This window comes from Octopus bimaculoides, chromosome 11, assembly GCF_001194135.2.
Source record: "Octopus bimaculoides isolate UCB-OBI-ISO-001 chromosome 11, ASM119413v2, whole genome shotgun sequence".
NCBI lineage: Eukaryota > Metazoa > Mollusca > Cephalopoda > Octopoda > Octopodidae > Octopus > Octopus bimaculoides.
This window is the reverse complement of record NC_068991.1, coordinates 60,234,072-60,249,469: the sequence shown is the minus strand read 5'-3', so window position 1 is coordinate 60,249,469 and position 15,398 is coordinate 60,234,072. Positions and strand designations below refer to the sequence as shown.

Sequence of the window (15,398 nt, the reverse complement as noted above, 5' to 3'; positions counted from 1 at the left end):
ATAAAATAAATACCAATTGAGCACTGGATTCGATGTAATCGACTAACTCCTCTCGTAAAATTTCTGGCCTTGTGCCTATAAAAGAAAGAGTTCTTATACATCTAATAACCTAACCTGCCACCTTTAGTTATTCCAGGTTGAAGATAGCTGTAACAGTATTTTGAACACATCCTACTGAACACTGCTTGACGCAGCTGACTAGCTTTGCGGAATGCAATGGGAACGTGAAAACTATTTGGAAACTCGCTATGCAATAAGGTTTTTTTTTTTTTTAAACTGGGGGAAAATGCTACAGAAACTTATCTGAAATTCTCCTGGCTGCTTATGGTTTACTTTTTCCTTGATGAAAGAGGCTCAAAGGCAGTAGAGAGGAAGTGAGAGAGGATGAGAAGTGTGGGATGGAGAGTGAGGTCAAAACATCGGAGCCGGTTGAGAAAATTTGCAATTTTCTGAATGAGGATCGTCATGTGTCTATAAAAACAATAAGCATACAATTTGGAGTTGGTGTGACAACTGTACACAGAATTATTCGTGAAGATCTGAGCATGCGTGTGCAAAGTTTGTTCTCAGAGTGTTCAGTGATGAGCATACTTGTAACCAATTACTTGACAGAGACGGGCATGAAAACTGTTCCACGTTCTCCTTATATTCCTGGCCTTCGTCCCTGTGATTTTTGATTGTCCACCAAGCTGAAGGCGTATCACGGAGGCAGTCATTTTAGAAATGAAGGAGACTGTGACAAGAGTCCTCGACACTTTCACCTTGGCAGGTTTTCATGGAACCTTCACAAATTGACTGAAGGGCCACAGGGGCATCGAAGTCAGACGAACTTATTTTGAAGGTGATCAGAGTCGTTATCTGCTATATTTGTATTGTGCATTTCACGCATAATTGCTGCTGTGTTTTTAGGTTACCACCAACTAGTATTTTATTGTGACACCATCGGTAGATGGACTGTCTACCATGACTCATCTCGAGAAATCTGTAACACCCCCAGACCTCAATCTGGTATTTTATTTGTTTCGCTTGGTTTAAGTTTTGTGTTTTCCTTCTCTTATATGGGCTACCTTCAGTACGACTTTGCAGATTGCGTGATTTCTATCTACTTCCTATGAGGGCGAAGTTGTCATTATTTGATTGTATTTGTTTGTGTTGTTACTGCTTGTATTTATTTGTATTGTTGCAATTTGGTGGATTTCCATGGGGTTTTCACTAAATGACTTGAATATTACAAGTGTATTGAAATCAGAGAATCCTATTTTGGGGCACTTTTTTGAGTTCCATATGATAAACACTCGCGGACATGCTTACAAAATAAAGAAAAAAAACAACAGAGCACCCATGACTTTCGGAAACATGTTTTTACGCTCAGAATTATTGAAGCATGGAATAAACTACCAGCCTCAGTCGTTATCTATCGAGGCACTACATTCTTCAAAATTTCTATTTTCCCTGAAATACGCCAACAGTACACCTGATGGCTTTTTGTTTTTAGTTGTAGTGCACATGAGCACTATATACAATAATTTCGTTTATATAAAAAATATTTGTATTGTCCATTTCACTTATAATTTACTTGTATTGTTGTTGCTGATGGTAGTGATTGCTCTGTTGTTGTAATGTGTATTGTTACTTGTGGAGTTGTTGCTGTCGTTGTTATTATTTTTGTTTTTCTGACTATCTTCTGTAACTAAGATTAATCTGTTGCCACTGTTCTTTTTCTGTGGTTGTTGCTGCGGTTCTTGTCCTTGAAGTAATTACCGTCTGTGATTATTTTTAGAGTTGTTGCTGTTGTTATTGTTCTTGCTTTGTGTTCGCCATAGAAAAGGAATTGGCAGGTTACAGCCTGCTCGGTTTGCTGCTGTTTACTTAAGCAAGAGGAAAGTTCTAGTGATTGGTATTGAATCTGGTTTCCTGTGACTGGAATGTAGAGAATTTGCTTGGTCTACCAGTCATATCTATGAACACAGTGTGGTATTTCAGCACTCCCTTTCGAAACCCATCAGCCGTATTATCTTACTGAGCCAACGAGATGTTTGATTGAACCATCAAAAACTACTTGTAGTAGATAAGGGGTAGCTGGGTGATGTCCTGGATAGTAGAGTAAGGAGAACGGAAATAGTATTTAAAAACGAGGATCAAGGTAGCAAAAACAAAAGACTCACAGGTCGGATGGACCGTATAAATATAAAGGAAAGATAGAGATAGGAATATATAAGTATGCAGGGATGTTTCAAAGAAAAAAGCGGCTTATAAATTCTAAGGTTAGGAATGGTTGTGGTAGTCGAAATAGATTTAACATTTTTCTGTGTTTTTCTGTTCTTTTTTTCTTCTTCAGATTGAACAGAGAAAACACGCCCCAAAATCAGAAAAAAGATGTTATTTACTGATTCAATGCAGAATGGAACAACAAACGGTACCGAATATAGTGTCACCATCGAAGAACTCAACAGACAACAAGTTTTGATAAGAATCCCATCTACCATTCTAGTTATATTAACAATGACTATAGGTTTCGTTGGAAACATTTTAACTATTTACATTTACGGATTTCGCTTGAAATTATCACCAACTTATTTGTTTGTCGTCATGCTGGCTTGTGCTGATTTGATACTTTGTGCTGTTGTATCACCAAGTCGCATTGTTCAAAATGTTTACCCCATGATGACGACCTGGGATTCAATGTGCAAAAATCATATGTGTTTATCTGTATTTGTAGGACTTTGTAACTGTGGTTTTCTAATGGCCATTGCAACGGATAGATACAGAAAAGTATGCCATCTGCTGAAACCTCAGATAACAATGAAAGCTGCTAAAATTATTACGGTATTTATATTTGTTTTCTCCGCAATACAGGGAAGTATTGCTATTCTTTACTACGGAAGTATCCGGAAACCGACTAATTATCCTGGTATCTATAGCTATTCTTGCTCAGCAAAAATCTACAAGAAGCTTAACTATTATCAACTTGGATTCTTCGCTTTCTATTTTCTCTTAACAATGTTTACGCTCATTTTTCTCTGTGTAGTTTACACCATAATTCTTCGAAAAATGAAAGTCAAGGAAGAAAACAGTATTGAATTACAACAAAATAGGAAAAGCATTAGAAGTGCCTTGTATCCTGATGAAGCTCAACGACGATGGAGTAATATACCAAAAATCAATGATATTAACCAATTAGCTTTGAATTCTAATGAAGAATTGTCCAGAATAGGCTCACCATCTGGAGTGTCACCGGAAGACAAATCAAACTTGGGTACAAAAAACACTGTACTTCTCGCAAGTAAATTGCAGGAGACATACAGAGTAAGACGAGCAAGAGAACAAACCAAAAGGTTACAGCGAAACACTGTAACAATGTTGATGGTAACTATAATCCTTATAGTGACTTATATACCCAGCGTTATCGCCATGATAGTGAATGCAATATTGAAGTCTGAAGACACAATGTCGGTAACGGCAGGTATATTCTATTGGCTCGCACGACATACTTTATACATTAACTCAAGTTTAAATCCAATAATTTATAGTTTCAGACATCAGAATTTTATAGACGAGGTTAAATATTTGTTTGGAATTAAGCACAAAATATAGAAACAAAAGCACGAGTTAATCAAACTGAAATATGAAGAGAATGAAAGCAACATCTCTGCAACAGACAATAATAGCAGAGAAAAAATTTAATACAGATTTGACAATGTGTATTCCAGTTCTTCAAATCAAATGAATAGTCAGTTCATTGTTTTATTGTATGTGGTTGAGTATTCCACGGATTATTTGGGTGTATTCATCAAGGAGAATCAGCTTGATGTAGTGTATAACGAAACTGGCTGATTTGAATTGCAGGTACAATCCACCGGATGATCTTTCATCCGACTTCAGTCACAATATGAGTGCGAATAATAAGGAAATATAAGTAGAAACTGAAATTATAAATTCTAGTACTCAGAAGAAGTAATAAAAAATGTGACTTATTACAGGGTAAAGATTGGGAAATTTTTTATTAAAATTTGAAGAATCGTACACTCTGTAGTAACAAAATTAAAATCTTAATTTGAAATTTAATAAACTTTTATAAAGATATTTAAAATAAAATAATAAACATTGCACTTATTGTAAAATCCGACAAGGTGAAGATTATAGGAAACAGGTAGGGTAAAAATTATAAAGCACATATAAAATATAAAGCCCTAGTGACGTGAAAACTTGTTAAAATGATAAAATCATGAAACAGGAATATATGGGAAATTAAATGATTAAAGTGATTTAAATCAAATTGAAAATTAGTTTAAGATTTAAAAGTTTAGATCAATAGCGATAAAATAGTCCAACAAAAAAATCTTTTGTCTATGTCAAAAAAGTTGAACATGAACGAGAGGTGTTTTATACAGAGACCTCGAAAATGATATCCATTTATTACCATTACGTCACGATTTTAAGATACTGGATACATAGAATTTCATTGTTTTCAATAAAACAGCTTCTGAGGAACAAGGTATAGTATATAAACATACATAGAAAGTGATTTTTTCTAAAAACCAGAATGTCTTCTTAAAATTCTACTGAAAATCTAGTAAAAATCTTAAAAGTTTTACAGATCGCTTACATCATTGTTTATACCTAATTTCCCATGAATTTGCATTTGGATGATTTTTTTGAGTGCTGAACCTCAGGAAGATCACGATCAAGCAATAGTACGCCATTATATGCTAGTCCCATCTGCTTTGATACCTTTGTTCCATTGATGGAAATGTTCTCCCTGCCTGTCACTTGCATCACCAAGGTTTTCAAGGAACTTATCAAGGTGATTGTGGCGACACTGCAGCTTTGTGCTCATATTTGCTCACACTTTTGAAAGTTCTCCAATATGCTGTTGACTATTCCAGCATAGCTGACTGCTTTCTTGTTGCCAAGGAAGTCATTTACAACTATTACGAATGAATTCCATGCTGCTGCTTTAATAAATATAATTTATTGAATTTATAAAATTCCCATCTTTCATCAATGTTCTGATTTGAGGCCCAGCAAATAATCCAGCTTTTATCTTTTCATTGCTCAGACCGGGAAATATGCTGCAGATATAGTTTAAGCATGGTGCATATGTACACAGAACGTTGAATAATTACTTCCTAACGACAAGTTTGATATGGAATGGAAGTAGGATGTTTTTCTCGGATGAACTAAAAGCTATTGAATCACGTTAAATGGCCCTAGAACTAATGCACGCCGCGGCCATTCTTTAGTCTCTGGATCTGCTGTCCCACATATACAAAAGCATTGATATTTTGTGTTTTCATCTTGTTTCCCCAGAAGAAAATAGACCATCTTAAAGTCCACGCAAACCACCTGCTGATGATTGGGGGTTTTGTAATCTAACGTGATGGTTAAAGAAATGAATTCTATTTTTGGATTCAGCATATAAAAAAAACCCTTTCAAATCAACCAAAAACGTCCTTACAACAAAAGACCTGTTGGGTTGTGTAATGACTGAAGTAGTACTAATGAGTACTAAATGTACAAGAGTAGTATTCAAAGAATTTCCAATAAAAATTAAAATGAATGAGTTGATTGAAGTCCAAGAAGGAGTTTTACTTACTAATTGCTAGGTCAAGGAAAATGTAGACAAAGTAAAAGTGAATAGTCTATGACGGAAAATGAACATACGTACCCACACCTAAACAAAAGATTAAAAGTTGCTCTGGTATTTTACCGAAAGACCTATTATATTTGCTTGAACAATTAGTTAATAATTCATTTGATGCATTTACTGTAGACTGTATTCACTTCTACCACCATTGTATAGAAAAGCCGTTCTAATCATGAACAAAAATAATTTGCTGTCTTTTTTTTCTTTTTGAAATTCTATATCACTTTGGTCAGTAAGGCAGTATTCTTTTTATGAAATGTCATAAATGAATATACATGATTGTATAACTACTTTTAAATGAAGAATGGCCACAGCGAGCATAAATAAAGGCTTAAAAACATTAGGTGGAAATTCTACAAATGCATGAGTAAGAGGTGGTTTTGTCAGAAAGACTATTATCAGTTGCTTGTGTTTTTCAGGTAGCACCTTTACGAGGTTCAACGTCAGCCGTGGTAGGCTCACTCAAATTATTATTTGTTTTTTTTTCGTTTTTTTTTTCGTTGGCTCGCGCCTCAGCATTTATTTCAGCCCTTGAGAATACAAAGAAACGGAAAGAAATATCGAAAGATCTTTGTTTCTCAACTTCACCAATCCTGCTTACCGATGTTTGTCACAGAACTAATATTTCCTAAATGTGGCAGCTTCTACCACATTTTAAATACAAGAAACAAGATGAAGCTGAATAGAAAGGTGGACGCCTACAATTGTAGCTCCCCAAAATATGAAAAATCAATCGGTTAACATCTCGAAAACCGAGCTTAAATTTACCAGGAACCTGACAGAAATGATGTTAAAGGCACCAAACATTATTTTCGATTATCACTTGAAGTATATGTTCGAAATTACACATGCATACTATCATGTATGTAACATGAAGCTTTCTTTAATAGTTATAACGATAACGACAGTGGTAGCAAAGCAATGATAGTGATAATAATGGTTTCAAATTTTGGCTGAAGGGCAGCAATTTTGGGGGAGTGGATGAGTCGATTACGTCAACCCCAGTGTGTTACTGGTACTTAATTTATCGACCCTTAAAGGATGAAAGGTAAAGTCGACCTCAGCAGAATTTGAACTCAAAACGTCGCGACAGGCGAAATACCACTAAGCATTTCATCCAGCGTGCTAACGTTTCTTATTTCTTTATTGCCTACAAGGGGCTAAACACAGAGGGGACAAACAAGGACAGTCAAAGGAATTAAGTCGATTACATCGACCCCAGAGCGTAACTGGTACTTAATTTACCGACCTCGAAAGGATGAAAGGCAAAGTTGACCTCGGCGGAATTTGAGCTCAGAATGTAACAGCAGACGAAATACTGCTAAGTATTTCGCCCGGCGTACTAACGATTCTGCCAAGCTCGCCGCCTTAATGATAGTAATAATAATGATAGTGATACGCAGTACCTTCATTAGCTTCCGTAAATGACCAAGCAAGCACTGCTGGGGTCACGTATGTTTTCGATATACTTCCAAAACGTTTTCTTTTGTTGCGCTCCAACTTCCCAAAATGTGAAATGGCTAGTTTAAACTCTGAGGAGTGAGTAAAAGTCGCATATGTTAACCTGACTTTTGCTAACTAACCATCCATACTACCACTGCTGCAGCTGCTACTGTCACTACTACTACTACTACTACTACTACTACTACTACTACTACTACTACTACTACTACTGCTGCTGCTGCTGCTGCACACAGAGTGGCAGCAGCAAGCTACAGAAGTACAGAAGGTAGTTCAGACAATGACAAAAACAAGTACAACAGCAACAAAATCAACAATACAGGAAGTAACAGCAACAATGACTACAATCTACCAATCCCTACCCCTTTTTTCCGTGGCTACAGAACGTAGCCTAACCAGAGACAAATACAACACTAGCAACAACCCGTGAAGTAACAACAATAACAACGAGGAAAACAACAAAGTTACCATGGCTACAAAAGGTAGCCGATAGGACAAAAGCAACAACAATAATTACACCACCACCGAGGGATAGTCCCAAAGAGTCTAAAACAGCTTGGTCACAGTGAAACTTTCGTCTATCGATATATGAGGTACTGAGAAGTTCCTGGCTTTAAGGGTATCGCGAAACGCCTGGTTGAACATTACGAGTTCTTTTACAAGACTTAGAAAAACTGAAGGATCGGTGCAATAAGTCTATGAATCTGAGAGAAGATGCTGAAGAAAGTCATAATTCACTGATCCTCATGTATTTTCTTTGACCCAAAGTTAGGAATTCTTCAGCACTCGCTCGTGTTTGTGTGTATGTGTGTGTGTGTGTGTGTGTGTGTGTGAGTGTGTGTGTGTGTGTATCGCTTAAACATTGCGATCCTAGTAACTTTGTATAGAACTCAATATACGTATGCTTCAGAACTAAGCCTTAGTCGAGTACAGAGCGGTAACAATAAAAAGGAAACGACAAAGTAATAAATGATTATGTTATGAACTTCGTTAGCTTATAGCTGTTTCCGCTATTAAATGCTGTGTACTCATAGTTGAGTACCTGAGTAACACCTGAAGACAAAAATCCGACGAGCGTACGCTACACATCAGTATTCTAGGCGTAATAACAATAAACTGACACAACCTACCAGTGCGTAAATTGTCACGCATGCGCAAGAAGGACGGTGTCACCTCTCAATCAAAGGAATTTGCTTATATATATAGGCACATACGAATGAACAAATGAAAGTAGCACTCAGCCATTTGCTTCTAGTTAACTATATTTAATAACTGGAACTTTTCGTGTGGAACTGAGTACCACTCTTCTCTTTCTCTGTATATCTATATATCTATATATAAATGTATATATACATGTATATTCTTTTATTCTTTTAGTGATTTCAGTTGTTGGACTACGGCCATGCTGGAGCACCAACTTAATTTTTTTTTATTCTTTAGTTGTGTGGTTGCTTTATGATTGAAAGTTGGTCGATGATCAAGTTTGTAGTTGCTGATCTCCCCTGAGTGTATGGTTTGTCGTTGAATGGTTTGTCGTCGAATGGTTTGTCGGTCCGGTATCATCGTTAGGAGTTCATTCAATGCTTTTTTGAAAGTTTCAGTAAAGATCCCTTTTATATTTCTAATCTCTTTAGGTAAGCAGTTAATATTTGAAGACCTCTGTTTATTAGACTGGTACAGAAGTGCATTTTTACTCGTGAGGTTGAAGATGGTATATTTAGAAGCTGACAGTACCTATCAGTTCGTGCATTAAAATTCACTTTAATGCCAATGTTTGGAACATGCACTCCCAGGATCTTCCATATGTATATAATAGTATATCTCTTTCTTCGGCGTTCAAGAGAGTAGAGACCCAGAGTTTTCAGGCGTTCCCAGTAATTAAGGCAATTAACCAAAGTTATTTTACTGTTCTTTGTAACCCTTCAATTTCTTCTATGAGACCGGGTAAATTTGGAGATCAAAGCTGCAAATAGTTATCTAATCTGCTCAGGACTAAGGTTTTCCATAAAGTTAGCATAACTACCGGTTCTCTTGTTGTGAGGCTTCGTAGGATCCATCCCATGAGGTGTCTGCATTTAGAGGTCAGTTTGGTTATGTGACCGATGAAAGATGCTCCATTTGACATGATTATTTCTAAATCCCGTATGTAGTCAGTGCTCTGAATTATTGTATTATCTAGTGCCAAATATTGGGATTTATGTCTATTCCTTCCATAATGAAGGGTCTGAAATTTTGATGCATTAAATTTCATATTTTTTTTATTCGCCCATTGATAAATGATGTTTAGGTCATTCTGGGGTGTGATGGAATCTTCTGGAGTTTGGATAACCATTGATATTTTTGTGTCGTCGGCCTAACTCATTAGGTTGGCCGATTGCACCTGTGAGTTTATAACAGGGTTATGGTAAATTATAACGGTCTTAGAACCCTACCTTGAGGTATTCCACTTATTACGGGTGACTTTGCTGAGAGATAACCGCTTGCTGTAACAGATTGATTCCCATCCTGTAGGAAGCCAAAGAGCCATTCTCCCACTTTTCCTATGATACCAAGATCCCTTATCCTATGACTGATGATTCCATAATCAATCTTGTCAAACGCTTTAACAGAATCAAGGTATATGCAGCCAGTGTCCTTTCTGTTCAGGAGATTATTGAGGATAGTGTTATGATGTTATAATATTTGTGTCAGGTAACTTCGTCCAGTCTGGAACCATGCTGTGTATTATTTAAGAGGTTGTTTTCCTCAAGATATGCAGCTATTGTTTTTCGGACAATGCGTTCTACAATTTTAGATGTGTGAGATTTGAGAGAAACAGGTCTGTAATTTTTAGCTTAAGCCTTGCTACCTCCTTTATGTTTGCTTCTTTCAATAGTTCTGGGAATATGCCGGTTTCAAGCGACTTTTGAAATAGCAACTCTAATGACTTTGCGAGGCTGTTTTTGTAAGTGGAGACCTGAGCCTTGAAGATCATGAGCGTAGTGGATACCCATCTGTCATCGACAGCGTCACTGAGAAGGATCCCTCATTGAGAAAGATCCACATAAAACTACCCGAGAACTGGCAAAAGAACTTCAAGTTAGCCAAATAACTGCCTGCATCTATTTGCGTGCGATCGAAAAATCAAAAAAGCTCGACAAATGGATACCATACGATTTGACTGGAAATCAGAAAATGCGCAGATATGAAATTTGCTCCTTCTTCTCCGTAACCAAGCCGATCCATTTCTCGACCGTATTGTAACTTGCGATAAAAAGTGGATTCTGTACAATAATAAAAAAACGTTCTTTGCAGTTCTTGGACCAAAATGAAGCACCGAAGACTTTCTCTAAACCCGAGCTCTTCAAAAATAAGGTTGTGTGACTGATTGGTGGTGTACTGATGAACTCATCCACTATAACTTAAAACCCAGAAAAGCCATTACTGCAGATATTGCCAAAAATGAACGAAAAACTGCTACTCCTTTGTCCCAGACAGGTTAAAAGAAGAGGGCCAATCCTTTTTCATGACAATGCTCGACCATACGTTTCACTAATGACGCTCCAAAAGTTGAGGGAAACTGGCTATGAAGTTCTTCCCCACCCAGCTTATTCCCCAGACCTTTCTCCTACCGACTATCACTTTTTCAAGCACTTTGATGATTTCCTGTGAGAGATGGAGTTCAAAAATCAAACCGATGCTGAAAGTGCGTTCAAAGAGTTCATCAGCTCCAGAACCCCAGATCTTTATGTAACCAGAATAAACAAACTTGTAACTCGTTAGCCAAAATGTGTTGATTGTAATGGTATTTACTATGATGAATAAAATTTCTGCATTGCTGAAATATATTCTGATGAATTTCATGTTTCAAAATGTTGCTTACTTTTTACTGAACTTGATAGATCATTAATAGCTGTAACTATGTCTTCTTCCATAATATCTAAATCTCTAGACGTATCTGTGCAGTTGAATTCTGGAGATCAAAGAATTCCTTTAGATTATGAACTATTTTGTCAATCATAGGTTGAAAGAAAGTGCTGTTGTATTGTTGACTCAAGACTGCCCATATCTGTGATGAATCTTTAGTATCTGATCCATTTTGGCCCATTAGTGGGCCAGTTTGGTTATATGTTGATGATTTTTGTTTAGCAAAGTGGAAAAAGAACTTAGAATTAGCTTTTCTATTTTCCACTATTAGGTGTTCCTTTAGCGAAGCTTTTTCATAAGACATCTTGAGGTCTAGTTCAATGTTCCTTATTTTCTTACTTTTTTCGCAATCTCGTCTGTAGAGAGAGTTAAGTTCTTCAATTGTTTTGTCACTTTGGTTCTGTTACGTATCAGTATCCGTCTATCCCTTTGAATCAAATTTTTGCGGAAAATGGAGCATGCTTCTGACAGCTCATAGTTACCTGGTTGTAGAGAAACTTCATTCCCTCATTATCATTGAGGCTGGCAATATGCTGAGACCAGTTTGGTTTGAAGATCTCACTTTTTGATTTCTTCCCAGTTGGCCTTCCTAAAATTCAATTTCATGAGGGGTGAGTCATATTTGATATTACTTGTGCGTATTGTTATCTTTGAACCATATACAGATATTTGCATCATGTCGTGGTCAAAAATAGCTGTTGGAATGACCTGAACATTGTGAATAATGTCTGTATTAATGATAAAGGTTAGGTCGAGTATGTTATTTTCCCTAGTTGGATAGGCAATGATTTGTTGCATGAGAAAGGCTTTCATTATATCTCTCCTGTTTAGTTTTGTAGTTCCCAGATTGGATGCAGCCCTCAGGCCAGTTGAAATTAGGAAAAGTGAAGTCCCTTGTTAAAAGGATATTAGCCTGTGGACTGGCAGCACTTAGGGTTTGATTTATGAGTGATAAAGCGTCCCTAAAGTGATTTCCATGATTAATAGCATCAGGAGGACGGTAAATAATGCCTATGATCACATTGAGGTTGATCACATGCACTATTAGTGTATCGCACACTGTGTTGGCGTGAAAGATACATAAATATATATGTGTCTGTGTGTGAATGTATGTGTGTATGCATACACGTATATGTACACACACTCATACTTAAATATGTATATACATATATATAGTAATGCTTATATGCCAACATAACGTGGCAGTCCTGTAAAGGATGATGTTACTGTTGTTTTAGCCCCAGGAAAACATCTTTTCCGGCTGGCTAACGACACACAGTCTGTGTCCGTATATAGCATTTGCAAGGGAGGTTATCACTCCCATTTCTAGCCTTAGGTGATATTCACAGACCTAGCTTTTTGGATGTTATCTGACCTCAGTGTGAGACAACCACCAGCTAGTGACGAAAGCTATCTTCACCCACAAATACTATATATTCTTTCAGCAACACACTGACGCTGATTTCGTATCGAGAAAAGCAACATGTTTTAAATCTCTGAGCGAGAGAGATACAGTAACAGCACCGGATAATAATGTTTATATGCCAACATAACGTGGCAATCCTGCAAAGGACAATGTTACTTTTGCTTTAGCCCCAGGAAAACATCTTTTCCAGCTGGCTAACGACACACAGTCTGTATCCGTATATATATGAAGTTTTGAATGGAAAGAGGTGGCTCTTTCACAGGGATGAATTTTATCCAAGAGTACACCGGTTTAGCTCCATTAACATTTTTGATTTCATTAATTTGTGTTATTATTAGTTTTGACATTTATGAAGTTCTAATTGTCGTTATAGATGTTTTCATCCATTCAGTATAAGAGAACGGAATTAAAAAAATATAATATAAAGAAAATGGAAACTTTGAACACAGAAAAAAATCAATTTATTGGTATAATAGTCAATTTCATATCGCCTACGTACATTTCAATCTCTTACTTTCGTTCATATTCTGCAATTAAAACTGCATTATGCATTTAAAAGGTAAAAATCTCTTCAGGGCAAAAATTAACGAATATTCGTTCACATCCTAATGGATGGAAAGTTACTTACAGACTGAGATAGCAACATGATTTTGTGTGTTTGTGTTTGTCAGCAAGTGTCTTTTGGAATCCTTTCTAAAAATAGCTTGAGGTTAAACTACGACCACAGTGGACAATGGCTAGTTGTAGTTCCCGCAATTTAGCAATTCGGCAAAAGGAAACGATAGAATAAGTACCAGGATTTTAAAACGCCAAGTATTGGGTCATCGACTAAAGATTCGTGATGGTGGTGCCCCAGCATGGCCGCCGTCTAATGACCGAAATCGGTAAAAGATGAAAGATGTATGTATGTATGTCTTTATGCAGTTTTATTTCAAGATTTCTTGCCAATAAAGAAAGGGCCGGTTTCTAACCTATATCCAAGGCTCCTACATTGGAACTTCAACATCAACAGCATGATATTTTTACTTGTATGTATGTACATGTGTATGTATGTATGTATGTATGTATACATGTATGTACATTTCTAAAAAAATAACGTTGACCACTAACGTGGACAATTAATGTGCTAGAAATAGATCACATCTTGTGTCTATTAAGACCTAAATTGTTCTCAACATGAAATATAGCAGCATACCAAAACGTGAGCTGGCAAGACATTTAAAATCACATAAAAAAGCATTCTTAAACAGGTACCGGTTTCGGATTTAACAATCTTTCCGATTGTCCATTCCTCTTCAGCCTGATTTGTAATGTAACCGCAATCATCAGAATCGTATACAGAGTTGCCCACCGCCATGGGTGCGCGTGTATATGGTTCTGCTAATTACAGCTTAATGGTAAAATTCAAAAGTCTTCGTTTTGGCGCGCTAATTCCAGGAATATATCTGCAGAAAATATTTACTGCGTCGTATATATTCAGTATGAGAACATGGGTAATGGGTAAAATATTATTATAAAATCTGGTAATTAATCATATATCAATTAATATCGATTAATTATCAAGTAATTATCATGTATGTATAGACAGATAGGTAGATAGATAGGCAGACAGACAAACAGATAGATAGATAGATAGATAGATAGATAGATAGATAGATAGATAGATAGATAGATAGATACATACATACATACATACATACATACATACATACATACGTACATATAACACTTTCATTTTCTTAAGAAAACTGAGGATATATGTGCATCCTCTTTTTTTCTTTTTTGTCTGACAACACAAAATTGTGTAACATAATAACAATTAAGTGTATTTCGCAGAACCTCTCTGAGGACATCCTAGTGGAAAGTAGTGTTTGTTTGCAGGAAATAAATTGCCTTATCTATATTCATCAAGCAAAAATTTAAGGTTTCTACATATTCGCTTCAATTTGTCTAATGGTGGTCATAGAGAGTCCCCGTGTTACGAATCTTCTGGCTCCAGCTCACTTATTCTTTGTTGTGGACTTATCTCTAAACCCGTGTATCTTATACGCACCTCGGGTAAATACAGTATTTTCTTTTCATTATTATTTCCTATTTTATTCAAAATATTTTAATAAGTGTACAGCAAGAAGTACTCTTTCTCTTTTACTCTTTTACTTGCTTGACTGTGGCCATGTTGTAGCACCACCTTTTAGTCGAAGAAATCGACTCCGGTACTTATTCTTTGTAAGCCTAGTACTTATTCTATCGCCCACCTCTACCGAACCGCTAAGTTACGGGAACGTAAATACACCAACATCATTTGTCAAGTGATGGTGGTGGGGGGACAAACGCAGACACAAACATACACACATAAATATATACATATATATATATATTGGGGTGGTGCATAATTATTTCAGCTTTTTTCATCAAACTTTATTCAACAAAAACAGTAACAATATTTGACAAAAACATCTTTAGATGACCGTATGACCGTTTGCCAAGCAAATGGGAAGCAGTAATTGAAGTAGATAGTGAATATGATCCGAAATAATCATTTAAAGATGTTTTTGTCACATGTTGTTATTGTTTTTGTTGAATAAAATTTGTTGAAAATGCGGCAATAATTATGTAGCAACCCAATATATGTGTGTGTGTATGTGTGTGTATGTGTGTGTGTGTGTGTGCGTGCGCGCGTGCGCGTGTGTGTATGTATCTATGTATGTATGCACCAATCCAATATACATATATATATATATATATATATATATATATATATATCTCCAAGAAAGTTAGGGGTTGTGAATCCAACCCACTCTTTGTCCCATTTTCAGTCACTAGATGTCCTTTTTTAATTACTGATACGACATAATATGTCGCATGTGTTTGTATATTGTTATTATTGTCCTCTTAGTTAACAAATAAACAGGTAAATTGGCACAATAAAATGTCTGCAAGTTGATGAATACCACCTAT

The 15,398-nt window shown here is 36.3% G+C and overlaps 2 protein-coding genes across 3 annotated transcripts in view; both read left to right on the top strand.

Moving 5' to 3' along the window:
* Positions 1-10,945, top strand: part of LOC106870376 (trace amine-associated receptor 7b) — a 77,520-nt gene extending 66,575 nt beyond the window's left edge. For both annotated transcript variants that reach the window (XM_052971880.1, XM_052971881.1), the window contains exon 2: positions 2,339-10,945. In XM_052971880.1, coding sequence (XP_052827840.1) covers positions 2,377-3,594 — 1,218 coding nt within the window. In that variant the 5' untranslated portion in view covers positions 2,339-2,376 and the 3' untranslated portion in view covers positions 3,595-10,945. The remainder of the gene's footprint in view (positions 1-2,338) is intronic.
* Positions 10,946-14,274: 3,329 nt separating this feature from the next.
* Positions 14,275-15,398, top strand: part of LOC106870377 (kappa-type opioid receptor) — a 29,879-nt gene continuing 28,755 nt past the window's right edge. The window contains exon 1 of the mRNA XM_014916416.2: positions 14,275-14,498. The gene's annotated coding sequence lies outside the window, so the exon portion shown is untranslated. The remainder of the gene's footprint in view (positions 14,499-15,398) is intronic.